Source organism: Rana temporaria, chromosome 13 (assembly GCF_905171775.1).
Source record: "Rana temporaria chromosome 13, aRanTem1.1, whole genome shotgun sequence".
Taxonomy (NCBI): Eukaryota; Metazoa; Chordata; class Amphibia; order Anura; family Ranidae; genus Rana; species Rana temporaria.
The window spans coordinates 96,078,539-96,104,243 of NC_053501.1; the positions used below are offsets into that span (position 1 = coordinate 96,078,539).

Consider the following 25,705-nt stretch of genomic DNA (forward strand, 5'->3'; position numbering starts at 1 on the left):
CCTCAGAAGGAGGGGAAACCATGGCTGCGTTGGCCACCACGGAGTGAACCGCCCGACTGATGCCCTCCGGCTCGCTAAGTGAAGGAGGACCCTGAGGGTCACCGGGAACAGGGGAACGCGTAATGTGTCCCCTGTGACCACGTTTGGTGGAGGGCGTCCACATGGTGCGCCTCCGGATCCGGCCTCCGGTTGTAAGAGCGCGGAAACTGTTGGTTGATACGGGGAACGAACAGGTCCATAGAGAAGGATCCGCGAAGTGAGCGAGGATCAGGGACCCTGACCGGTGCGGTCGCCAATCATTGGAATCGGTCAGGTAAAGAGAATCCAATCTGCCACCCTATAGGGATAGTCTGTGGCATATCCCGCAATCGGGACGATGTTGCATTCCAGGCAGAAGTGCCCGAAGTCTTACTAGATCCGCTAGGATTCTGGATCAGGGGCCCACCAAGCGATCGACGTACCGGACTGCGGGTACGTTGTCCGAACGCAATAGCACACAGCAGATGGACGTGCGTGGCAACAGACTTCCGATGGCAAAAAAGGCCGTCAGGGGTGTACGTGTTGATGTGCAGCCGAGGGTTCTCTGCGGACCACGTCCTACCGGAGGACGAGGGACTGCACCGAGCACCCCAGCCGAGGCGGCTGGTATCCGACCCTATGACGAAATCCGGTGAGGAGTTGAAAATGTCTCGCCGTTCCGTTTGACGGCATGACGTAACCACTACCGTAGGTCCACCATGGCTTCACTTAGTTTGTATAGCGAAGCCCCTAGCGAAGATGTAGAGTCTCGAGTCTCTGGAGGGTTCGACAGTGCAGAGGGGCTGCAGAGTGGCCTGGATTGACACCGGGAACAGGCCGACTAAGCGAGTCAGTCCGCGTAAGGACACCCGCTGCTGCCCAGCATGATACTGATGTCTTTGCGGATGGCGGCTAATTGGGTATGGGTAGCCGAAGGATCGCTCGGTTGGTGTCCACCAAGAACCCCAAAAACTCTATCTCCTGAAATGGGGAGATAATAGGTGTTCGTGATCTATGAGGAGTCCCAGATCGCGAAGCGATCCAACCATCCAGGAGGCGTGTTCGCTCGCTAGGCGAGGGGAACCAGCCATTAGAAGTAGGTCGTTCAAGTAGATGTTCAACCTCACCCTTGTTCCACAGGGCAGTAAGTTGGTGAGATTTCTCAAGCTCCCACCGGACGAAAAACCGCCTTTCTTCTTCCTGATCGGGAAGATGTTGTTGAGGAAGTTCAAAGAGAGCGGGTCCATCTCTACTATCGGCTGTTTGGTCCAAGGTCTAGCAACCTGTTGTCCATTAGGACGGTGTTTAGGTTTGAAAAACCGAATGGGATGGTGAACCAGGTATACGCCTGGTAATATAACTCCATTTGTCCTACCGTCTTAAAGATATCATCAATTAGCGTGATCCCATTGTGCTAGGTCAACCGGCTTACAGAGGCGGTAGCCTGCTCACTAAGGCGTAGGGTTAGGTGATAGGTCCAGAGATCTAAGACCCAGTACTGTGAGGTCCCAAAGGCCCTCTCTATTCCCTTCCTGGAATACTGAATGATTATGGGATCCACCTCTGGAGTGAGCACCACCGTATTTGGTAATGGAAGGGTGAGTATTCCACCCTCAACTTGTCCGGTTAGCGTACCGATCGATCTCCAGGTCCAGCATTCGATCTATTGGATCACCTCAGGTAGAGGTGCCCAGTCACCGGAGTGTGGGTGGCCAATCACCTCCTGATCGAAAAATGGTACTCCACAAGAGTCCAATAAGGTTTTACACTGGGACCTAGGGTTGGCGTCGTCATGGAGCGCCATGTGCCCACTGCTCACATAATCATCATCATTATCATCATCATTTTCATCCTCAGACTCAAAGGTGTTAGCCGCCTCGTACTCCGCGGACGACTCTGGAAGAGTCCACGAGGAGTCTGGCTCAGTCCGTCTAGCGGATCGCTGCCTCTGCATGAGCATCTCCCTGAGGCTCGGGGGTCGATTGGAGTCTGGGAAGGCAGTGGGTCGGCAGGCCCGGGAGGGTACTGCCTGGGGCATGTTATTTACTTCCCCTGCCGGGGAGTCCGTGGGTCGGCAGTCCTGGGAAGGTACTGCCTGGGGCATGTTATGTACTTCCCCTGCCGGGGAGTCAGAGGGTCGGCAGTCCTGGGAGGGTACTGCCTGGGGCATGTTATTTACTTCCCCTGTCGGGGAGTCAATGGGTCGGCAGTCCTGGGAGGGTACTGCCTGGGGCATGTTAATTACTTCCCCTGCCGGGGAGACGGAGGCCACATTAATGTGACGGCGCATACGGGACGCCATGCCCTACTCAGGGGCGTTATATCCTTGCCGGGAGATCCGGACATAGGGGTGCATGTGGGTTGGAACAACCGATGCCCTGGTAGTCTGGACGGACCTACCGACCAGCTCAGGAACCAGTGCAGCACTGAGGTAGGTAGGGCCTTCCAGGGCTGCGTCCACCACTTCAGTGGCACCAGTAGGGAGTAAAGGATCTGTCGCCAGCCACAGGAGAGGAGTCAGCTGTCTGCGGACAGCACGGCCGTGCAGCACAGGAAGATACGGAAGTTATGTACTATAACTTGTATAGTAATTACTATAATTCATTCAATTATTGTTATAATTTGTTTATTTATTTATATATATATATATATATGTATTTATTTATTTATTCAATTATATATAAAGTATAGTTTAATAGTTTATATTTAAAATTTGTTTATTATATATATTTATATATTTATTCAATCATATAGATTGTATACATTATTTATTTATAGACATTTATGTTCATTGATTTATTTATATTTATTTAATAAGTCAATAATTTATTCATTCGTATAATTATTTAAATTTATTATTTATTTACATGTATTAATATATTCATTATATGTAGAATAGACTACAGGGGAATAAATTCCCAGAACAAGAACTGATGTTTAATGTAACTGAAGGTGAAGGAGTGACAGAAGCAGGGGAGGGGAGGAATTCCCCACCAGCTAGGTGTGAGTGACAGAAGTTAGATGAGGGGAGATATTCCCCACCACAAGGGGAGCTAGACGTGAGGCTCGGGGCCGTAGTCTCGCGAGACTACGGCCTAACGTGATTCGCATAGATCAGTGAGATCTACACAGAGTTCCAACCATACAGCCGCCCGCACCCTGGCGTGGCGGCGATGGGGAGAGACGGCCTAGCACACGGAGGACAGGTCCCCAGGACAGGTCCGCAGCAATGGCGCCGTCGATTCGCGACAATAGCGCGATTAGTGCAGGGAGATCCTCACCGCCACGCCCCCCTCAGAGATAAGACGCTCTGAGGAGAAGAAGGGAGGTAGGAAAAAAGGCGCCGAGATGTTAAAATGGCGCCGTCCTACCTCCAGTCAGAAAACGAGCAGTGTGCAGAGCGCACCGAGGGGAAACAAAAGAAGCAAAGCAGCGGTATATTGTAAAATAAACAAATAAAGAAGCCCAATGACTGTAAGATGTACACATCAGAGGAAACCGCGTTCTCTACAAAACGGGTGGCACAGATAGCAAAGTGGGAAAAGCATACAGCAAAAACTAAACGTTTATCATTTTTAGAAATATCAGTTGTGCTTCATAAGACAGAAGGTTGATAGAACAACACACAGATGAAGGTCTGAGGGGATCAGAGGGTATATACAGATACAGGTGGAAGTTGAAGGGAATAGCGGAGGAGGGAAAAACCTCCGTAGCTGTAATAAAAGCCGGGGTGGGAGGGGGGGATCCCCAGCACCCTGTGGAAAGACGATGTGACATTAGGATCTACACAAATTAAAAAGGCTGCTGATAACCAAATAACAAGCAAGCCTACATAAAAAATTATAAACATAGAGTAATGTACTTATCTGAGTTCTGGCTATGAGCAGAAAGAAAGAGGAATAGGTTACCTCAGACAGTCCCTTATATAGGCTACGGTCTGGGAGGGGCTACGCTGGCCCAGGGACTGCTGGGAAGGGTAGTTCTTTGAATTTTTTAAGTTACAATAAATGTTTACTGTATTTCTGCTATGGGCATTATTAAAGAAAGATAATGCATAAGATATGAGCCTCCTGTCTGATGTATAATTGAGACTCGTCAGATTAGGTAACGTTTTTCCAATCTTCTATTGTCCAATGTGAGCCTGTGCGAACTGTAGCCTTAATTTCCTGTTCTTAGCTGACAGGAGTGGCACCCGGTGTGGTCTTCTGCTGCCGTAGCCCATCTGCTTCAAAGTTCGATGTGTTCTGCTTTCAGAGATGATATTCTGCATACCTTGGTTGTAACAAGTATTTTTATGAGTTACTGTTACTTTATATCATCTTGAACCAGTCTGCCCATTCTCCTCTGGCCTCTGACATCAACAAGGCATTTTTGTCCACACAACTGCCGCTCACTGGATTTTTTCTCTTTTTTGGACCATTCTCTGTAAACCCGTGAGATTGTTGTGCGTGAAAATTACAGTAGGTCAGCAGTTTTTGAAATACTCAGACCAGCCCCACCTGGCACCAACAACCATGCCATTTTCAAAGTCATATAAATTCTCTTTCTTTCCCATTCTGATGCTCGGTTTGAACTTCAGCAAGTCATCTTCACCACGTCTAGTAGCCTAAATGCATTGAATTGCTGCCATGTGATTGGCTGATTAGCCATTTGTGTTACCAAGAAATTGAACAGGTGTACATAATAAAGAAGCAGGAGAGTGTATATATCCATTATTATTATTTCATTTATGTAGTTTGGACATAACAGTGCAGGATTGGATATTTAGGAGCCTAAAGATGGATTTTGATGACATTATCATATTTGTATATTATTTACATGGTTTAGATATAAAACTGTCCCAGAATATTATTGTCTCAATCAGTCCTGTTATACTCACTGTAGTTCCTCTATCTGGCTTGTTGTCAGAGCTTCCATCAGATCCCTGAAATGAGGACCCTCCAGATTGTTTAAGGACAGATCCAATGACCTCAGTGTCTGGTTATTTCTTATTCCGGATGCCAGGTGGGGGCAGAAACTGTCTGTCAGGTGAGTATCTGTCAATCTGTAGAAGAGAAGAATGTTACTAGATGAAAATGAATGTATCCCCCAGGAATGAATATAACTCTTCTCTACATGAATGGAACTTATTTCTCTTTATTGGAATAATTTATATTAGATCACTTTATAAAACTCCAGGAAAAATAATTTTATATATTTTTTTTATAATGGAGTAGACCTTCCAATATTGTCATCCATGTGTAGAGACAGTGATATCTCCATACACAGGATGAGCACAGAATACCACTGACATGACTGGTATTGTGTTATAATCTCCTTGTATATGAATCATGAATGGTATCAGCGGACAGTGTGAGGCCGGAATCAGCATTGCTAATGATTGGACAGATCATTTTTATTTGATATTTTATTTATCTCTGCTGCAAAGAACTCTGTGCTCATAGGAAGTAATGGGGAGATCCCCTGACACTGAATAGTGGATGGTCATGTCAGGAAACAGGAATATCATTTGTGGTGCTGATTGGTCATGTATGATCACCTAGAATCACATCTATATTACTACTTATTGGACTTCACAGAATATCAGATTATAACAAGGTTACAGGAAAAGTGTCAGGGCCTGGACATGAATCTCAGCTGTGTCTGGCAATGACTCTTCTCGCTGAGTTAAATTTAAGATGCTGGACAGCACCCTGTCTGTTCCATTGGACAACCCTACCTTGTGCCTTGACTGCTGCTGAACCTCAAACTCTTTGCTCCTCCCATGAACTTCCTGATTTAAGCCATTCCTCTTTGCCAGGTTATTGTGCTTTCTCAGCCAATAACTCAGTATTGCCTTCCCTGCTGCCATCCATATTTTTCTACCACATGTTATCAACTCTTGGCTCGTTCCTCGACCATGCTTCTGTCTGATTCCAACTTGCAACCACTCGTTACTGACTTTTTGTCAACCTGGTACTAATATGCAGCTAAATCCATCTCCACCATCAGGAGCTCTGGTGAACACTGGTTAGTACTTAGACTCTGTACCTCAGATGAGCCTGCGTCATCTGCCATGGAGACTGCTTGTGTATCTATCCTGCTGGTCAGCGATAGTCCTGCAACAGCTATAGCAACTGGTCTTTGAGCCTGATGCCTGATCGTGACAGAATAACCTGGCCTAAAACATGGAGACCGCTATATTAAATGCTGTGGCTCTTTTCAGGCAGCAAATTGTGGAGCTGCAGTAGTTCGGTGTCACCTACCAAGAAAAATTTGCAGGACTCGAAAGTGTGGTGTAAGGACAACACAAAGAGATTCAAGCTCTGCAAAAACAATTGCCTGACCTACGATCCGGAGATGATGCTATTAAACATATGCCTCACCCATCCAAGTTTAATGGAGACCGCCGCCATTACAGAGGTTTCCTAACCAGTGTAGCATATATTTCCAAATGCGACCCATGGCATTCACTTGTGAAAAACAGGAGGAGGATGTATGTTATCAACCTCCTGACTTGGGAAGCCTTAGCTTGGGTCTCCCCTTATATAGCAGATATGAGTAAGCACCAGTAGTTACAGTGTGAAACATGTCAGCTGTTGATTGCAGTTTTGCTGTATGGTTTTTAGCCAATAAACAAATCGTTGTTGGAGTGCGGCCATCCGTATTGAATTCTTTTCTATATGCTACTTTGCATACTGAGCCAGCACCATCATTTTGAGGAGGAGAAGATTTTTTGTGACCCAGACACCTGGAGCGGGGGTTCTTTTCCCCGAATTGGGAAGCTTTAGCTTGGGCCTCCCCTTATATAGAACAAGACAGTGCCACTCTGAATAATTTCCAGACTTTTGTGGCCACGATGAATCAGGTCTTTGGTGATTCCAACCGCTGCGCTACTGCTGAAGCAAAGTTGCATCAGTTACGGCAGGGTAAACGTTCTGTTGCTAAGTACACAGCTGAATTCAGATGTTGGATCACAGTTACCGCTTAGAACTAGGAACAGGTAAAAGATGAACTTACCAGAGTAGAGACTACTAATGATCTTGAGGCCTTCAAAAGAAAGGAGGAAGGAGGGACTGGGAATATTTGGAAGTAATGGTGGCATGCGTTTCTATGCTAGTCAATTCGTTCAGAAGGATCCAAGAGTTTCTCCAGATTCTGACACTGCTGAACCTATGCAGGTTGTTGCAATTAAAAGATCTGTTTCTACTCAGGAGAAATAGAGAAGACATTCAGAGAACTTGTGTCTATATTGTGGGGACTCTGGGCATTAGGAAGTAAATTGTCGTAACAAGGTTAGAAGAACAATTGTGGCGACTGATGTGATTGTGCCTGAACAAATAAACTCCATTACCCAGTCTGTCTCCCCACTGATTCATGAAGAGAATAAAGTAAATCACCCATAGGCGTGCGCACAGGGTGTGCCAGGTGTGCCCAGGCACACCCTAATCACCCTATGAAGCACAGATTTCCCCTAACTGCCTAGGTCCCCCCCATCCTTCCCCTTGCAGCGCTTCCATCTTCCCTACTCTCCTCTCCCTCTGGCTGTTGCTACAGGGATGTTTTAGGAAGAGTGCGGGAAGGGGCCGGTAAATATGTAACTTACCAGCCCCTTCCCTTTAATCGTGAGTAATATGTAGTTTGTGTTTAAGCTTTGGGGTGCACACCCTAATGCAATAGGCTGTGGACACCTATGAAATCACCTACTATCTAATTTTATCATCCCTATTAATCTTATCTCTGATGGCATTGAAATTCCTTGCTGATGTGATTGTGCCTGAACAAATAAACTCCATTACCCAGTCTGTCTCCCCACTGATTCATGAAGAGAATAAATTAAATCCTCTACTATCTCATTTTATCATCCCTATTAATCTTATCTCTGATGGCATTGAAATTCCTGGCTCTAAACTCCAGTGATAAACCTAGCAATAGTGAAGAATAAAATATCCTGGATCATGATCAACGAAAAATTGTCTAGTATCCTTCATGAAAAAGAACAATGGTAACCAAGCAAAAATCCGCCACTCTTGAGTTGCCACCACTGCGTTTAGAGATCGAAGTAATATTTCAGTGAAGCGGCCACTTTAAATAAACAAAATGTTAATAGTATTTCTTTAAAACTTGAGTTTTAAAGAAATACTATTCACACAGTATCCTTCATGACCTTCATGCTTTGAAAAGATCTGGAACCCCAGGATCAGATACATTCAGTCCCCATAGGGGGGGTGGAAGGGGGCCGTGGTCTGGAGAGTGGGGATCGGTGGGAAATCTTGTTTCCTTCCCCTCTTTTTTATCCCTTTCTCTCATTTAACTTTTTTACGTCTAAGAAAGGTTGTTTTCAACCTGGCCCACGTTTGGAACTGTGGTGTTCTTTGGATTGACATAGGAAAATGTTGTCCATCTATGCAGAATTTACCTTGCAAGACTTCCCTCTTTTTTCCAGCTTAGGGACACAAATATGATTTCTAATTTCCTATACATGTTTACACTTAAAGTGGAGGTCCACACAAAAAGTGACCCTCTGCATTTCGGAACCCTCCCCCCTCTGGTGTCACATTTGGCACCTTTCAGGGGGAAGGGGGTGCAGATACAGGTATTTGCACCCACTTCCAGGAATAGAGTCAATAGTCCCTTTGGTAATCCAATTTGAGGCCAACCATCATGAGACCATCAGTTTTCAGCTGATTACATCACTCAAATTTCCTGTCATCCTGGGAATTCCTAGGTTTACCACTCATTATTCCTCTATTAGCTGGGAAGCGCAGACTATAAACTTTACGTGCCATTGCAAGAAATTCTGTAAAGAACCTTGTTGAACAAGTTCTCCGGCAGTCAAGGAATCACAGGTGGATGTGGTTACTATGCAGTCATATGACAACCTGCCTCCACAATATTATGAGTTCTGGGATGTCTGGGGTAAGATAAGGGTCTGAAATACCTTTTGGTCACCTTTTGAATCTGTCAGAACCTGAATTAAAGCTGCTCAGGCAATGGCTTGATGAGAATTTAGAGAAGGGCTTTATTAGACCCTGAATGTCTCCTGCATGGGCAGCCCTGTTCTTTGTTGAAAAGAAAAATTCCACCCAGCTACCATGCATTGACTATATACATTATTTGCATTAGTTATCAGTGAAATAGTCTCCATACCATTGTTATACTGTATATACACTTATAAGGACTTTTGTGTTGAATCATACCTTTATTGTTATATTTTCACATTATATTGTTGGAAAGTTATATACTAGTGCTGCAGTCTTCTATATTATATTATTTAAACTTATAGGTCTGGATTCACAAACAGTTACGCCGGCGTATCAGTAGATACGCCGACGTAACTCGAAATCTAATCCCGTCGTAAGTTTAAGTGTATGCTCAAACTGAGATACACTTAAACCTAGCTAAGATACGACGGCCTGCACCGTCGTATCTTAGGGTGCAATTTTTCCGCTGGCCGCTAGGTGTCGCTTCTGTTGATTTTGGCATAGAATATGTAAATGACTAGATACGCCGATTCACGAACGTGCGCTTTCCCGTCGCAGTAAAGATACGCCGTTTCCGTAAGAGGTACGCCGCGTAAAGATAAAGCTGCCCCCTAGGTGGCGTAGCCAATGTTAAGTATGGCCATCGTTCCCACGTCGAAATTTTTAAATTTTACGTTGTTTGCGTAAGTCATCAGTGAATGGGGCTGGACGTAATTTACGTTCACGTCGAAACCAATACGTCCTTGCGGCGTACTTTGGAGCAATGCACACTGGGATATGTACACGGAAAAAATGTTAATCACGTCGGGTCACCAATCATTTACATAAAACACGCCCCCCTCATCCTCATTTGAATTAGGTGCGATTACGCCGGCCCCATTTACGCTACGCTGCCGTAAGTTAGGAGGCAAGTACTTTGTGAATACAGCACTTGCCTCTCTGACATAAGGCGGCGTAGCGTAAATACGATACGCTACGCCGCCGTAAAAATGCGCCGATCTACGTGAATCCAGCCCATATATTGTACTGTTGGCTGGTTTTCACTATTAGAGATTGCAGAAAGTTTTTCACATTTTTAATGCAGAAATGTTTTTTTTTTTTATTTTACAGCCAATTAGCCAGCTTTAGACAACTGCCGGAGAGACAAACAGGATATGAAATATATCTCCATTATTATTTGATTTAGGTAGTTTGGACATAACAGTCCAGGATTGGATATTTATGAAGCCTAAAGATGGATTTTGAAGTTATATATATATATTAGCGTAAGGCCTCATAACAGGGGGGACAGGGGATACAGTGCAGATAGGGTTAATGGCATATGGGATCATGGGGAAGTCACTTACTGGCATTGGCTGAATGCTTAGGTAGGTGGAGCTACTGGTTGGTGTGCACAGAGAGAAGATCTGAAAGCGCGGCAGACCCCCTTGAGCAATGGACGATCAGGAATCATCCCCAGTTCTTGCTGTGCCAGCCAGTCTCTCCTCATCATGAGTGAGCTGGACCTTATCCTGGGTCAGCTTCGGTCGGCTGCTGCCTCCTTGTAGCACGCTCGGTGGTCTCGGAGTCCAGAGCTCTTTAGCTGTCCAGTGTCCCCCAGAGCTTTGCGCCACAATGGGAGCCCCTTCTGGCACCCTCCAGGCCTGTCGACACAGCAATCTCCTGATGCTGTTGGCCTGTGTGCAGTGGTCAGATGGCCTGGATCCTCTGTGCCACCCAGCGTGCTCCAGGATGACAGGGTAAGGAAGCCAAGTCAGAGGGGAAGCTGTCCAGCTCTAAAGACAGGGAGGTTCTTGGACCCTTGCCGGTGGTGGGTTCTGGATCTGCGGCTGAGGGGCTTCACCTTGCTAAGCCTGGTGAGTACTTTGCATCTAATTTTACTTCTTTACAGTTTACCTTACATGCTGTGTTAGATTTGGGGTTGGGTCAGGGGGAAGGAGTGTTTCTTTAAGTTTTCCTGCACCTTCCATGCCTTATGTAGCAGAACCTAGGTCTGCTGCATCTGGTGTAGCTTACAGCCTGCAAGATTTGTTGGTGGTCTTGCGGTCTTTGGTGCAGTGGTTTGACATGGGCTCCCTTGTGGTAGCGTTCCATGGCCGCCAGGGTTCCAAGGACAGTGGCAAGCTCATCCGCCGTTGACTCAGGGTTGGGGCCCAGTGCAGCTTCCTCCTCAGTTGCAGGACAGGGGATTTTGAAGGGGGCTTTCGTTGAATGCGCCAACGATGGGGGATAAGGTGGAGGATCCCAAGAATGGAGGTAAGTCTACGGATGCAATCCGTTTGGTGGATTCCGCAAAATGTTAAATTTATGTGTGCTTTGAGGGCCCCTTGGGGGCGCATCTCAAACCGGAAGTGCAGGTAACAATTTGTAAGGACAAGTACGTGGAGATAGTCACATTTCTCCCTTTAGAAAAATTCAACTTAGACAGGCAGAAGCCTGAGGAATCCAAGAAGGAAGTTGAGGAGAAGCATTGTTTCCAGTTGATCCCGTGCACCTTTAGTAATTGGTTGCAGACCTTTGCCATTTTGGCCAGAGTGATAGGGGAGAAGCATTCAGAGAACTGTTCAGCTGTCATTTGTTATTTGGATGCCATTAGTGAGGCCCACAGGGTGTACGGTGGAGTTGCATGGCTTCGTTATGACGATCAATTCCGTCAATGCTAAGCCATCCGACCGTCTTTGTGATGGGATCATAAGGACATCAGCTTATGGATGTGACTTGGCCACAGGCATCTTTATTTTTTTTTTCAAGGGGGGACGGCAGTTCAAATACCCCGGGGCAGTCAGCAAAAAAGCATCAGGGGTCCTGCTGGTAATTTAACAAAGGAACGTGTCAATTCGGCTCTGCTTGTCGCTTCAAGCATGAGTGCCCTCTCTCGCTGTTTTAACCTCCCTGGCGGTATGATTCTGTCTGGAATTACGTACCAAAAGCGGTACAATTATTTTGCAAGGAAATTTGGCGTTTTATACTGTAGGCCTGCAATTCTTAGGAATAACTCATTTAAATCTGACCAAACAAGAGTGTAGTAGGCATCCCGGGTATGACATTTTTTTAAAAACAAAATGATAAATTATAATATAATAAATAATTATAAATAATTATAACAAGTAATAATATAATTGTAATAAAAATTACTCAATAATGTAATCAACTCAAAATCACTGAAATTTGCTCAGTTGCAGAATTGTCGCTGTCATTACTTTTATTTTTTTATGACGAATTTCCCCACAAATCGCTATCGCACAATTCTGCAAGTAATTATAATTTATTATCGCTGTTTTCTAGCTGCTCTAAAACCATTTATGACATAAAGGGACACTTTTGGACAATCTACAGTTTTCAGGCAGAAAGAACAGTTTTTATTATATAAAAGTACATGCAGAACACTGGGCAGACCACTAGGGACAAGGGGGGTGTGTATTTTTTTACATACAGTACTGTAATATATAAGATTACAGTATACTGTATGTAATGTGTTTGTTTACTTTTTTGAATTTGGTGCCGTTCTCCACCCCCGTGCATCGTAACGTCGCAGGGAACGGAGATCGGCGGCACACGGGGACACTGTCCCATGCATCGCAGGATCCAGGGACAAGGTGAGTAACTTGTCTGTGAATGCTGCGAAGGTAAGCCGCGCCGCTGCACACTCTGCACAGCTACCACGAGCGTGACTCGGGGATACCGATCCTAGCATCGAAAATCCACCCCGAGTCACGCTCGGGGATACCGCCAGGGAGGTTAAGTAAAATCAAGGGTCGTTCCGGAGATACTTCAAATAAAAGGGACGATGCCAGTAAGGGTGGAAAGGATGCAACCTTTCCTAAATAGGTATCTGGATCGGGCCGCTGCTTAGTTGTTGGTATTTGTTTTTTCTGTTGGTTTTGTTACTCCATGCTCCCTTGCCCAAATTTCCCCTATGGCGGATAACTTGCTTTTGACCAGGGTGAATCTGGATTTTTTTTTCTGAAAAACCAACTAGCCGTTGGCTGTCGATAAGACTGAGGGTCCAACTATGACAATCAGTTTTTTTAGGGATAGTTTTTGATTCTCTTGCTTTATGTCGGTTGCCGGAGGACAAATTTCTCTCCCTAAAAGCTGAGATTTTTTCGGTGGTCGGTAAGCGTAAAATTCAACTTAGACACTTGCAATCCCTCCTTGGCAAGCTCAACTTTGCATGTCGCATTATTTCAATGGGCTGTATTTTTAGCTGTGCTTGTCGGTGGCTACAGTGGGGGTCTCCTCACCTCATCACTTTGTTAAATTGAATGCGGAACATAGGGAGGATTTGAGGGTGTGGCACGTTTTCTTGAATACCTTTAACTGACGTTCCCTTTGGCAAAAAGGCCCTGTCAGCAATTTTGATCTGAAACTAAACACAGATGCTGCTGGTTCCACCAGCTATGGAGCTTTCTTTGGTGGCTGGTGGAGTGCTGAGCGTTGGCCAGAGGAGTGGCAGGAGACCAGGTTCTTGCGGAACCTGGTCCTTTTGAAATTCTTTCCAGTGATAGTTGCAGTGGAACTTTGGGGGGATTCTTTCCGTAATAAGAAATGTGCTTAGACTGTGACAACATGGGGGAAGTGCAGGTCTATAAATCGGCTTTCGGCCTCTTTCCCACCAGTGATCAGGTTGTTGAGTCATCTTGTTTTCCATTGCTTACAGTTAAATGTGTGATTACATGCTGTACATCTGCCGGGGGCGACTAACACATTGGTGGATTCTTTGTCTAGTTTTCAGCTGGACAGGTTCCGTGAGTTGGCACCAGATGCAGAGCAACACGGAGTGCCTTGTTCATAGGGAGCCGTGGCGAATTGTGTCAGCGTCCTGCATATTCCAAGATATGGCGTGAATGATAAGATCTTTTGGCGCGAGTGGGAGTTGGGATGGTCAGTATGGAATTTCGCTCTCTCTTGTTATACTCCATCTGTTTAAATTTTGAACAAGGTGTGTTGGCATCAGCCATCAATCGTAAGTTTGGCGTTCTTGTTCAAATTATTGGGTGTTACTGTATTTCACAAAATATTTTTTAGTTAAGCAGGCCTCAAAAGGCTATCGAAAGGGTTTCCGGATGTCAAACGGTCACCATTTGGTCCCTTTTGATTTTTCACAGGAGTTTCGGGTGAATCACTTATGCATTTCCAAGTATGAGTCGATTATGTTCAAGACAGTGTTCATGATGGCATTTTATGGGGCTCTCCGGATCGGTGAGTTGGTTAGTGTTGCTCACGAATATTCGCATTGCGAATATTCGACTCGAATATAGCATATTCGAGAAATCGCGCTATATTTCGAATTTCGCGGTGAATATTCGCAATTCCGAATATTCGCATTTTTTCAATTTGATTTTTAAAACAGATCACATCCTATCGACGTCTAAAAGCATTGCTGGTATGATTAGAGACCCTGGGCCGAGTAGCTAAGCTGAGGCGATCCTTTTATGTTGCCAAATTGAAAAAAAAAAAATTGCGATTTTTTGCTATTGCGAATGCGAAAATGATTGCGAATTTTCGATAACTGTGGTAGGAGAACTCTGATTGTCTCTGATGCAAAAGGGGGGGGCTTTGTGTATGTGTATGTTATGAATATTTGTATGTTTGATATTATTTTTTTTTGTAAGAAGGAAAAAATTGCGCATACCTTAAAAAAGGGGAGAATACAGCAGCAACTCAAAAATGTTATACAACATAAATTAATACAAGACAGAAAATGGAGTCGCTCTACAAGAATAAAAAATATGTCTAGTGACAAGACATGTGGGCAAATTATAAAATAAGCAAGCGCAAATAACTTGTGAAATACACAGTGAAACAAATATATAAAGAAATATAGTCCCAATAATAGAAAAATAATCTTTCATAAAAATGTCTTTGATATGTGAAGTGAAAAAAAGTCCAAAGCATGCAGCATGAACGTGTTCAATCTTCAAGGTGTTTGATTGACAAACGGCTGTGACAGATGGATAGAGTAAAGAATCACCACCAATGCAAAACACTTTTTATTTTGTATTGTAAAATATCACGAATATTCTGAGCCAATCAGAGTGCTCCTTCCGCATTTGCCGAATATTCGCAATTATTTTGTATTGTAAAATATCAAGAATATTCTGAGCCAATCAGAGTGCTCCTTCCGCATTTGCCGAATATTCGCAATTATTTTGTATTGTAAAATATCACGAATATTCTGAGCCAATCAGAGTGCTCCTTCCGCATTTGTCGAAATTGCGCAATAAATATCGCATTCGCATGTTGCGATATTTCGATAAAATATCACGAATATTCTGAGCCAATCAGAGCGCTCCTCCAGCATTTCTCAAAATTGCGCAATAAATATCGCATTCGCATGTTGCGATATTTCGAATATTCTGAGCCAATCAGAGTGCTCCTACCGCAGTTATCAAAAAATCGCAATTATTTTCGCATTCGCAATAGCGAAAAATCGCAATCATTTAATTTCGATAAAATATCACGAATATTCGAATTTAGCGAATATATCTCGAATATTCGAATATATATTCGAGATATATCGCGAAATCGAATATGGCATATTCTGCTCAACACTAGAGTTGGTTAGTTCTTCTAAAGCAGTGCAGGGTGGAACTTTGGCCAGTGAGGTAAGTTGTCACAATTATTTGTTGGTCCTATTCATTCGTCGTTCCAAGACCGATCAGGTGGGCAGAGGTAGGTATGTTCACTTCTACAGAGTGTGGGCTTCCCCAATTTGTCAGTTTCTGTCATGGAGGAATTCTGGCGATTACGCCCACAGCAGGAAGGCTCTTTTCTCATGCATCAGGATGGATCAGACTTGTAAAAATTTCAGTTTGTATCCATCTTCAGGCATTGCCTGTCAGCATCGGGTTATGATGCTTGGATTTACTCCTCACACTCCTTCTGCATCGAGGCGGCTACTGAAGCTGCTCAGTGGGGTTTGGATGAGTCGGTTTTAAAATGCATCGGCAGATGGGAATCTGATCGCTTTAAGATATTTGTCCTGACTTGATCTAGGATTTCCAGTTTGTTAGTTATGATTGTGGGTGGATGATTTTCTGCCATGTTTTCTCTGCTGTCTCTTTTACAGATGCTGCTTGCCTCGTGTGGATTTGGGGTACACTTTTGTGTTTTGGGGGGCTTAGCGGGTGGATGTTCGATCCAATAGGTGTTTGCTGGGTTTTCTTAGGATGGATGCCACAATTAGGTGGATAGGCATTCTGGGTCTGTTATAGTACAGGGTCCTGCCGGAAGTGCACCGTTTCACCTGGCTGGATAGAGCACCAGACATATTGGTGCAGCACGTGGGTGGCAACAACCTGGGCATTCAGTCCATGCGTCACCTCATCCATTATATTAAATTTTTCTCAGACTGCTCACGACCTTTCCGGACATGATCTTGGCTTGGTCAGATATTGTCAGCCACACTTCTTAGTGTTTTGCTAGATATTGGTCGAGAAGCTGAACAAGGCGTGCATCAAGAAGGAAGTTAGTCAGTTTGTTATGCACAATGGTGGTTTTGATGTCAGGCAGCAGGATCTGGAGGTGGATACCTGGCGGTCAACTTGATTTGTGTTTTTTTGCCATTCAAGGTGGCATTCAGAGGGCACTGTGTTTGTGTAGGGGCCCACGGGTATAAAGTTTTACACCTGTGAGCAGTGGTGTTTGGGGTCTTTGGAGGCATTAACATTCTTGGAACAGTTCATAATGTGACCCATCTAAGGTATGGCATCCTCTATTAGATCCCAGTTAATGGTGGATTGACAGGAAGTAGTAACAAAGAGGTATCTGTGGATAAAGTGTGTTTGTTCCCCTAGCCAGTGTTACACGGCTAGGGATTGTTAAATAACGCTAATACACAGTCTCAATTTGGTTTTTGGTGCCTCCCAAGACCGGCAACCTTTATGTTATAGGTACTGGATTATGTTTATTGTTCCTGTTTTAAGGAAATGTTATTTTGTTTATTTGTTAATAAATAGCCAACCTTGCCAAATTTTCTCCAGATCTGTGTAATTTGTTATTTGTTCAGAGTTATAGGTATGGAAAGTTTAGGGGGGAATTACATATTAGGTGTACACTTCTGTGATACCCTAGTCATGTTATACTCACTGTAATTCCTCTATCTGGCTTGTTGTTAGAGCTTCCATCAGATCCCTGAAATGAGGACCCTCCAGATTGTTCCCACCCAGCATCAGTGTCCCCAGTGTCTGATTATTTCTTATTCCAGATGCCAGGTGGGGGCAGGAACTGTCGGTCAGGTCATTATAAGACAATCTGTAGAAGAAGAGAAGAATGTTACCAGAAGAAAATTAATTCCTCCCACAGGAATGAATGGAACATGAATGGAACTTATTTCTCTTTATTGGAATCATTTATATTTTATCACTTTAGTTTAGGCTTTCACCTCCAACCTTCTGGTAAGTCTTGGATTCAGTTGTGGGGATTCACTTTGATGGTCACAGAAGTCTCACTCATGTTGTGGAAACTTAATTGACTAAAAGTGACACAATTGCACTTTGGGATTTCCTTTGAAGATCATGTTGGAGGATTTGATCTTATGGTGTGGAGAAGATATTATTACCATTCTTTATTTGGACTTTTTTAAACATTTGTACCAATATTGTTGCACTAATTTTATATATGCTGATTATAAATTCTCTTTATTAGTTTGCAGATATTGTTATGAGATATTTTACTGCAAATGAGGTATCACCAATCTCTTACATTGCTTTATTGTAAATTTAGAATGATGAAGTAAGTTCCTGGATCTTTGGGCATATTTATTCCCATAACTTCCTGTATTTGTTGTATAACCTCCTGCCAAAAGTTCTGTATTTTTGGACACTCCCACCATATGTGGGCCATTGTCCCTCTTCTCCCACATCCTCTCCAACAAAGCGATGATGATTTGTCCGGTTGATATTTGTGTGCTTTGGTAAGGTGTTATGTACCATCTTGACAGGCATTTATAGTTCATTTTCATTGTGTTTATATCTATTGCCATACCACATGCCAATTTCAGTATTTTCTCTTTCTCATGCTTGCTACAGGTAGCACCAAGGTCCCTTTGCCATTTTTCCACATAAGGTGGGACTACTGGCTCAGCCTTTGTGGTAAGGATCTTATATATCTGGGAAATACAGTGTAAACTGAGCAATTTTTCAAATGGCATTAGGTCTTCCACTGATCTTATTGGCTGTGATAATGTCCTTATAAAATGTCTTAACTGATTATATTGCCATTCGTCAATCGTCATTAAATCCCTTTTGTGCCCTAATTCCAGTATTGTGCATATTTCTCCTCCTTACATAATATCCTTTAATTGTGCTTTTTTTTATCCATTATTTATTCTCCAAATAGTATTTCGTTCCCTGGTAAAAAGTATTTTTTTTCCCGTGAGAAATATTAATGGCGAGTTATATTCCCAATTTACTTGTCTGTGAATACAATCTCAAATTATAAATACATTCAATCTTAATACACGTGTGTCCTTAGAGACATTCCCATACTGTTGTGGTACCCAAATCACCTTATTTAAAAGTGCCTTACTTATGTCCCTTTAACGTCGGATGCAGTTTGATGCATTTTGAAATGCACTCCAACTGCATAGACAGCCCAAAATTAGGGTAATCCTATGGGCATATTTCACATCATTGCACTGCAGTTTTTCGCAGTTACAAAAAAGTAGAGCATGCTGCATTTTTCTGCACCACAAATGCAGGTAATGCACTACAAACGTGTTACATATGTGCTGCACGCCTTAAAAGAATAATAATGCATGTACTAAATATTATAACCTGTCCCTCCTTCCTATGTCCTGTCCCTCACGTTAACTTCTGGCTCTGTGCATGTGGTGTGTGTGGAGAGTACAGCCAAAATGGCATACAGGTCACCAATAGATGCAGAGGACTTCATTACCATGATCCAGAAGAACCCTGTGCTTTATGACTCAAGACATCAGCATTATAAGGACAACAGAAGAAAGGGAGGATCTGGGAGAGAATTGACTATGAAGAAATGGACATAGACAGAAAGTAAGTTGCTTACTGCATGTGTTTATCAGGGTAGCACAGTGGTGTAGTGGGTAGCACTCTTACCTAGCAGTAAAAAGGTTGCTGGTTCAAATCCCAACCACAACACTACCTGCCTGGAGTTTGCCTGTGCCTGCGTGGGTTTCCTATGGGTACTCTGGTTTCCTCCGACACTCCAAAGACATGCTGGTAGGTTAATTGGCTTCTGTCTAAATTGGCCCTAGTATATGAATGTGAGTTAGGGACCTTAGATTGTAATCTCCTTGAGGGTAATGACTAATGTACAATGTGTATGTAAAGCGCTGCGTAAATTGACAGTGCTATATAAGTACCTTTAAATAATAATCAGGATAGCCATATCAGTCATGAAGTGTTCCAAAAGAAAGTGCATGGACCCCCTTTCCTGCCTGTACTAATGATAGGAAATATTTGGGGTGCAGAAATATTTTTTCAACATTGGGGTGCCTGCAGAATATAGGCCCAGAATTTAAGCCTGTACAAAATGTATTTTCCCCATTCAGGAGCTGCAGCATATGTAATATCGCAGACTTTTTTTAATTATATTATAAATATAACTAATATATTGGTATGGGAGATGTTTAGCTCCATGGTAGATGTACAGTGAGTCCATGTCACACAGGCATTATAGCTAAGCACCTGGAAATCATTTTTAATATGGCCGAAAACAAAAGTCTATCCTAGATTCCCATACCTGCGATGTCCCTGCTGGTGGAAGCATCCACCTTTGCCCCTCTTCGTTTCCGGGGCCACGGACTCCGGCTCTGTGACTGGCCTGAGCCATGTCACATCACTCCCGCGCGGGAGCCGCCAGTCACGGCACACACTGGGGAAGAAACAGCACGGAGGTCCGTTTCTTTTCTGTGCATGCGCCGATGACATCATTGGCGCAGTGTACATGAAATATCTCCTAAACTGCGCACGTTTAGGAGATATTTTCAGTACACATACTGTAGGTAAGCCTTATTATAGGCTTACATAGGTAAGCCTATAATAAGGCTTACCTACAGTATATTACAGTATATGTAAACCCCCCTGACCTATTTATACATATAGATGTATAAATAGGTCAGGGGGGATTACAACTAGTTTAGGAAATGATACTTTGCTACAATGTAAAGTAGTGAGTGTAAAGATAATATTACTGTGTAAATTTGCTGTCCCCTCAACATAACTCAACACACAGCCATTAATCTCTAAACCGCTGGCCCAAAGTGTCAATATTTTGTGTGGCCACCATTATTTTCCAGCACTGCCTTAAAGCGGGGGTTCACCCAAAAATGTTTTTTTAACATTACATCCAGCATACTAAGCATACTAAGGACATTTACTGTATGCAGATCATTTTTTTATCTTTGTACATACCGTTATATTGTCATTTTATCCAGGGCTTCCGGGTTCTGATGACTGCGAGACTGGGCATTCCTATCCTTGGATTACATGATTGACGGCTTGTGAAACAGTTCCCATGTCGCACAAGGCACGTCACCAGATTTCCGGAAATAGCCGAGCTGCGAGTCGGCACTATACGGCGCCTGTGTCCGCCGTGTAGAGCTGACTGCGCAGGCGCCGTATAGGGCCGACTCGCAGCTCGGCTATTTCCGGAAATCTGGTGACGCGCGTTGTGCGACAGGGGAACTGTTTCACAAGCCGTCAATCATCTAACCCAAGGATAGGAACGCCCAGTCCCGCAGTCATCAGAATCCTGAGGCAGGGATAGGAATGCCCAGTCCCGCAGTCATCAGAACCCGGAAGCCCTGGACAAAATCGGAATATAACGGTATGTACGGAGAAAAAAAAAGACCTGCATACAGTAAATGTCCTTAGTATGCTGGCTCTAATGTTAGAAATTTGTTTTTAGGGTGAACCCCCGCTTTAACCCTCTTGGGCATGGAGTTCACCAGAGCTTCACAGGTTGCCACTGGAGTCCTCTTCCACTCCTCCATGATGACATCACGGAGCTGGTGGATGTCTGAGACCTTGCGCTCCTCCACCTTCCATTTGAGGATGCCCCACAGATGCTCAATAGGGTTTAGGTCTAGAGACATGCTTGGCCAGTCCATCACCTTTACTCAGCTTCTTTAGGCAGTGGTCGTCTTGGAGGTGTGTTTGGGGTTGTGTTATGTTGGAATACTGCCCTGTGGCCCAGTCTCCGAAGGGAGAAGATCATGCTCTGCATGTCATGTCATGTCATGCTCTGTATGTCACAGTACATGCTGGCATTCATGGTTCCCTCAATGAACTGTGGCTCCCCAGTGCCGGTGTCCTGTCGAGAAATTCCCCCTGTCGAATAATGGCCGCCCACTACTGTGCATGCGCATTACAGAGTCGCCAAAAGTCGCGAATATCTGAATTTACGATCAGCTGTAGACGGCGCCAGTGCACAATAGCCGAAATTGTGCCACACGCTCCCGATGCTCATGAAGCTCTGCAATGGGTGGATTTCTTCATGATGGGCGCGTGTGAGGGGTGGATGCCTACAAAAGGGGGCGCATTTTGTAATGATGGGCAGTGCTGCTAAGATGGGGGCGGAATTTGTCACGAAACTCAAACACATCTCCTAAACAAATATATCTCTGCTAGTCTTCCTACACCCGATGTTCGGAGGCTTTCAGCAGCTCCGTACTGCGCAAGTACCGGGCGAACATTATTTGACAGGTGGCATTTCTTGTCAGAACAGCGGCAGCACTCATGCAGCCCCAGACCATGACACTCCCATGACAGGAGGAGGTATAAAGGAACCATCATTGCCAAACCTTGGGAGGTAAGCTCTTTACTCACTGTTGGTAAGATTACACCTTTGCTTTCACTCTGTCAGACCCGTGTTGATGCAGATAGTCCAGCCAAATAAACAGTTTGTTGTTTCCCCAACTAGTGTAGATCCTTATCCAATGGCTATAATATCAGCATATTATTTCTTGTGCATAATCTTTAGACAAGGCTTCCTTCTGGGATGACAGCCATGCAGACCAATTTGTTGCACCGTGCGGTGTATGATCTGAGCACTGATAGGCTGACCCCACCCCTTCAATCTCTGCAGCGATGCTGGCAGCACTCATACGTCTATTTCCCAAAGACAACCTTTGGATATGACGCTGAGCACGTGCACTCAACTTCTTTGGTCGACCACGGCCAGACCCTGTTCTGAGGGGAACCTGTCCTGTTAAACTGCTGTACGATCTTGGCCACCTTGCTGAAGAACATTTTCAGGGTCTTGGCAATCTTCTTATAACCTAGGCCATCTTTATGTAGAGCAACAATGTTTGCACTGGGTGGTTAGTTTTGAATCGGGTTTTGACATTGTTGTCCACTATTTAGATGATTTTTTTGTTAATTGAGCCAGCTGATTGCCTAGTTTTTTACTCTTTGAAACTTTTTTCACTTATTATGAGCCATTTTGGGGTTCGCTTGGCAGAGGAAAATACAGTTTTTCCTTTCACTTCATTGCAATTCTTAGGAATTCACATAGACACAAAGTTGTCAGTATTTCGTTTGCCCATAGAGAAGAGAGAAGGCAAAAACTTTGATTTATTTTTTGATTAGGAAACGGAAAGTCACTGTTAGGGGTTCTAGATTTTACGTGTCGCATTATGCCAGTCGTAAGATTTTTTTCTAGGAGACTTTATTTAGCAACATCAGGTTTAAAGTGAGAATATTATTGTCTTAGTCAGTTCTGTTATACTTACTGTAATTCCTCTATACAGCTTGTTGTCAGAGCTTCCATCAGATCACTGAAATGAGGACCCCCCAGATTGTTCCCAGACAGGATGAGTGTCCTCAGTGTCTGGTTATTTCTTATTCCAGATGCCAGATGGGGGCAGGAACTGTCTGTCAGGTGATTACCATCCAATCTGTAGGAGAAGAGAAGAATGTTACCAGAAGGAACTGAATTATCCCCCCCCCCCAGGAATGAATTACATAGTTACATAGTTGGTGAGTGTTTATGTCAATAGTACATTGTATATCCCTGTATGTTGTGATCGTTAAGGTGCCCATCTAATCATTTTATTGATGCTCCCTGCTGATACCACTGCTTGTGGAAGAGAATTCCACATCCTTTCCGCTCTGACAGTAAAGAACCCTCTATGCAGTTTAAGGTTAAACTGCTTATTTTCCAATTTCAGTGAATGGCCGTGTCTTTTTAAATTCCCTTTCACTGGAAAGTTTTTTCCTATGCTAGGGTCAACAGTATAGTATTTGTAAATTTTTATTATATCCTCTCTCAAGCATCGCCTCTTGAGAGTTCAATGCTTGTAGTCTTTCCCTACAGCTAAGGTCCTCCATTCCCTTAATTTGCTTTGTTGCCCTTCTCTGGACTCTCTCCAGTTCCAGCACATCTTTCCTGAGGACTGGTGCCCAGAACTGGACGGCATACTCTAGTGCGGCCGGACCAGAGTCTTGTAGAGTGGGAGAATTATGGGCCAGATTGAGGTAGAAGTGCGGCGGCGTAACGTATCGTAGATATGTTACACTGCCGCAAGTTTTCATCGCAAGTGCCAGATTCACAAAGCGATGAAAACTACGCCGGCGGCCTCCGGCGCAAGGCGGGTCAATTCAAATGGGTGTGTGCCATTTAAATTAGGCGCGCTCCCGCGCCTGACCTACTGCGCATGCTCAGTTTCTCAATTCCCGTTGTGCTTTGCGCGCCGTGACGTAATTTTTTCGAACGGCGACGCGCGTAGCGTACTTCCGTATTCCCAGACGTGTTACGCAAACGACGTTAAATTTGAAATTTCGACGCGGGAACGACGGCCATACTTTAGACAGCAATACGATTGCTGACTAAAGTTAGGGCACCAAAAAAAACGACTAACTTTGCGACAGGAAACTAGACTAGCGGCGACGTAGCGAACGGGAAAATCCGTCGGGAATCGCCGTAACTCCTATTTTGCATACCCGACGCTGGTTTACGATGCAAACTCCCCCCAGCGGCGGCCGTGGTATTGCATCCTAAGATCCGACAGTGTAAAACGATTACACCTGTCGGATCTTAGGGATATCTATGCGTAACTCATTCTATGAATCAGTCGCATAGATACTCTGAGAGATACGACAGAGTATCTGAGATACTCCGTCGTATCTCAGCTGTGAATCTGGCCCTTTAATTTTATCTCTGGAGTAAATCCCCTTTTAAATACATGCCAATATTCTGTTGGCTTTGCATGCCATTGCTGAGCCTGTCATTTACTAGAACCCCTAGATCTTTTCCATCCTAGATTCCCTCAGAGGTTCTTCCCCTAGCGAGTAACTTGCATTCCTATTTTTAGCACCCAAATGCATTACTTTACATTTTTCAACATTAAACGTTATTTGCCATGTAGTTGCCCACCCCATAATTGTATTTAGGTCTTCATGTAAGGTTTCTGCATCCTGTGCAGATGTGGTTGCCCTGCATAACTTTGTATCATCCTGAGATAAATACTGAGATTGAGCTGTTTATCCCATCCTCTAGAAAATGTATGAATAAACTAACCATTCGCCTACAGGGGACTTTCAGGGGACTTTCACCCCCGCCCCTTCCTGTCCAGGCCAATTTTTAGCTTTCAGTACCCTTGCACTTTGAATGACAGTTATTCACATATGAAATTTATACACATATGAAATATGCGTCCTTTTTTTCACACAAATAGAGCTTTCTTTTGGTGGTATTTAATCACTAGTGGTTTTTTTTTTTTTTGCTATAAATAAAAAAGACCACAAATTTTGTGAAAAATTGCCTTTTTCTTTGTTGCTGTCATAAAATTTTACAAATTAGTAATTGTTCTTCATAAATTTTGGCCAAAATAATACTGCTACATATCTTTGGTAAAAATAACCAAAGCGCTGTGCAAACTGTTGGCACTATATAAATCCTGTATTGTAATAATAATAATAATAATAATAACCCAAATCCGTGTATATTATATGGTCTTTGTAAAAGTTATAGCGTAAATGTCGTTTTGCTGCGGTACTACTATAAACATGGGAAAGATGCACTACTTTACAGGCAGACTAAGGGGACCCCCAGGCACGATATTTTGTTTCACTTTAAGCATTATTAAAATCACTGCTCCTGAAATTTTTTTAGTTTAGCACTTTTGATCTTTCATGTACTTGTCCCAAAGACTTTAACGGTGTTCGCGTTTTCGCACAAATTTTTTGCCTGTTCGCGGTGTTCTGGTGTAAACCAGGGGGTGTTTCGGCTCATCCCTAATAAACATCTGGGGGGCATCCTCAAACGGAAGTTGAAGAAACGCCAGGTCTCTAACATCCACCAGCTCCATGATGTCATCAGCGGAGAAGTGGGAGAGGACTTCAGTGGCAACCTGTGAAGCTCTGGTGAACATGCCCAAGAGGGTTAAGGCAGTGCTGGAAAATAATGGTGGCCACACAAAATATTGACACTTTGGGACCAATTTGGACATTTTCACTTAGGGGTGTACTTTTGTTGCCAGTAGTTGTGTGTTGAGTTATTTTGAGGGGACACCAAATTTACACTGTTATACAAGCTGTACACTCATTACTTTACATTGTAGCAAAGTGTCATTTCTTCAGTGTTGTCACATGAAAATATGTAATAAAATATTGACAAAAATGTGAGGGGTGTACTCACTTTTGTGAGATACTGTATATCAGACTTCCTGCTGGCCGATAATTTTCTTTCATTAGAGTTTACACAAACATTTTCATGTCTTTTTTTAGTGCAGATATTTC

General features: G+C 43.7%; 1 protein-coding gene across 3 annotated transcripts in view; it reads right to left on the minus strand.

Annotated features, from left to right (window-relative positions):
* Positions 1-25,705, minus strand: part of LOC120921091 (NACHT, LRR and PYD domains-containing protein 3-like) — a 123,218-nt gene that overhangs the window by 23,377 nt on the left and 74,136 nt on the right. For all 3 annotated transcript variants that reach the window (XM_040333736.1, XM_040333735.1, XM_040333734.1), the window contains exons 8-10: positions 22,699-22,863; positions 17,073-17,237; positions 4,898-5,062 (exon numbers count right to left, since the gene is read on the minus strand). In XM_040333736.1, the coding sequence (XP_040189670.1) occupies positions 4,898-5,062; positions 17,073-17,237; positions 22,699-22,863 (495 nt within the window). The remainder of the gene's footprint in view (positions 1-4,897; positions 5,063-17,072; positions 17,238-22,698; positions 22,864-25,705) is intronic.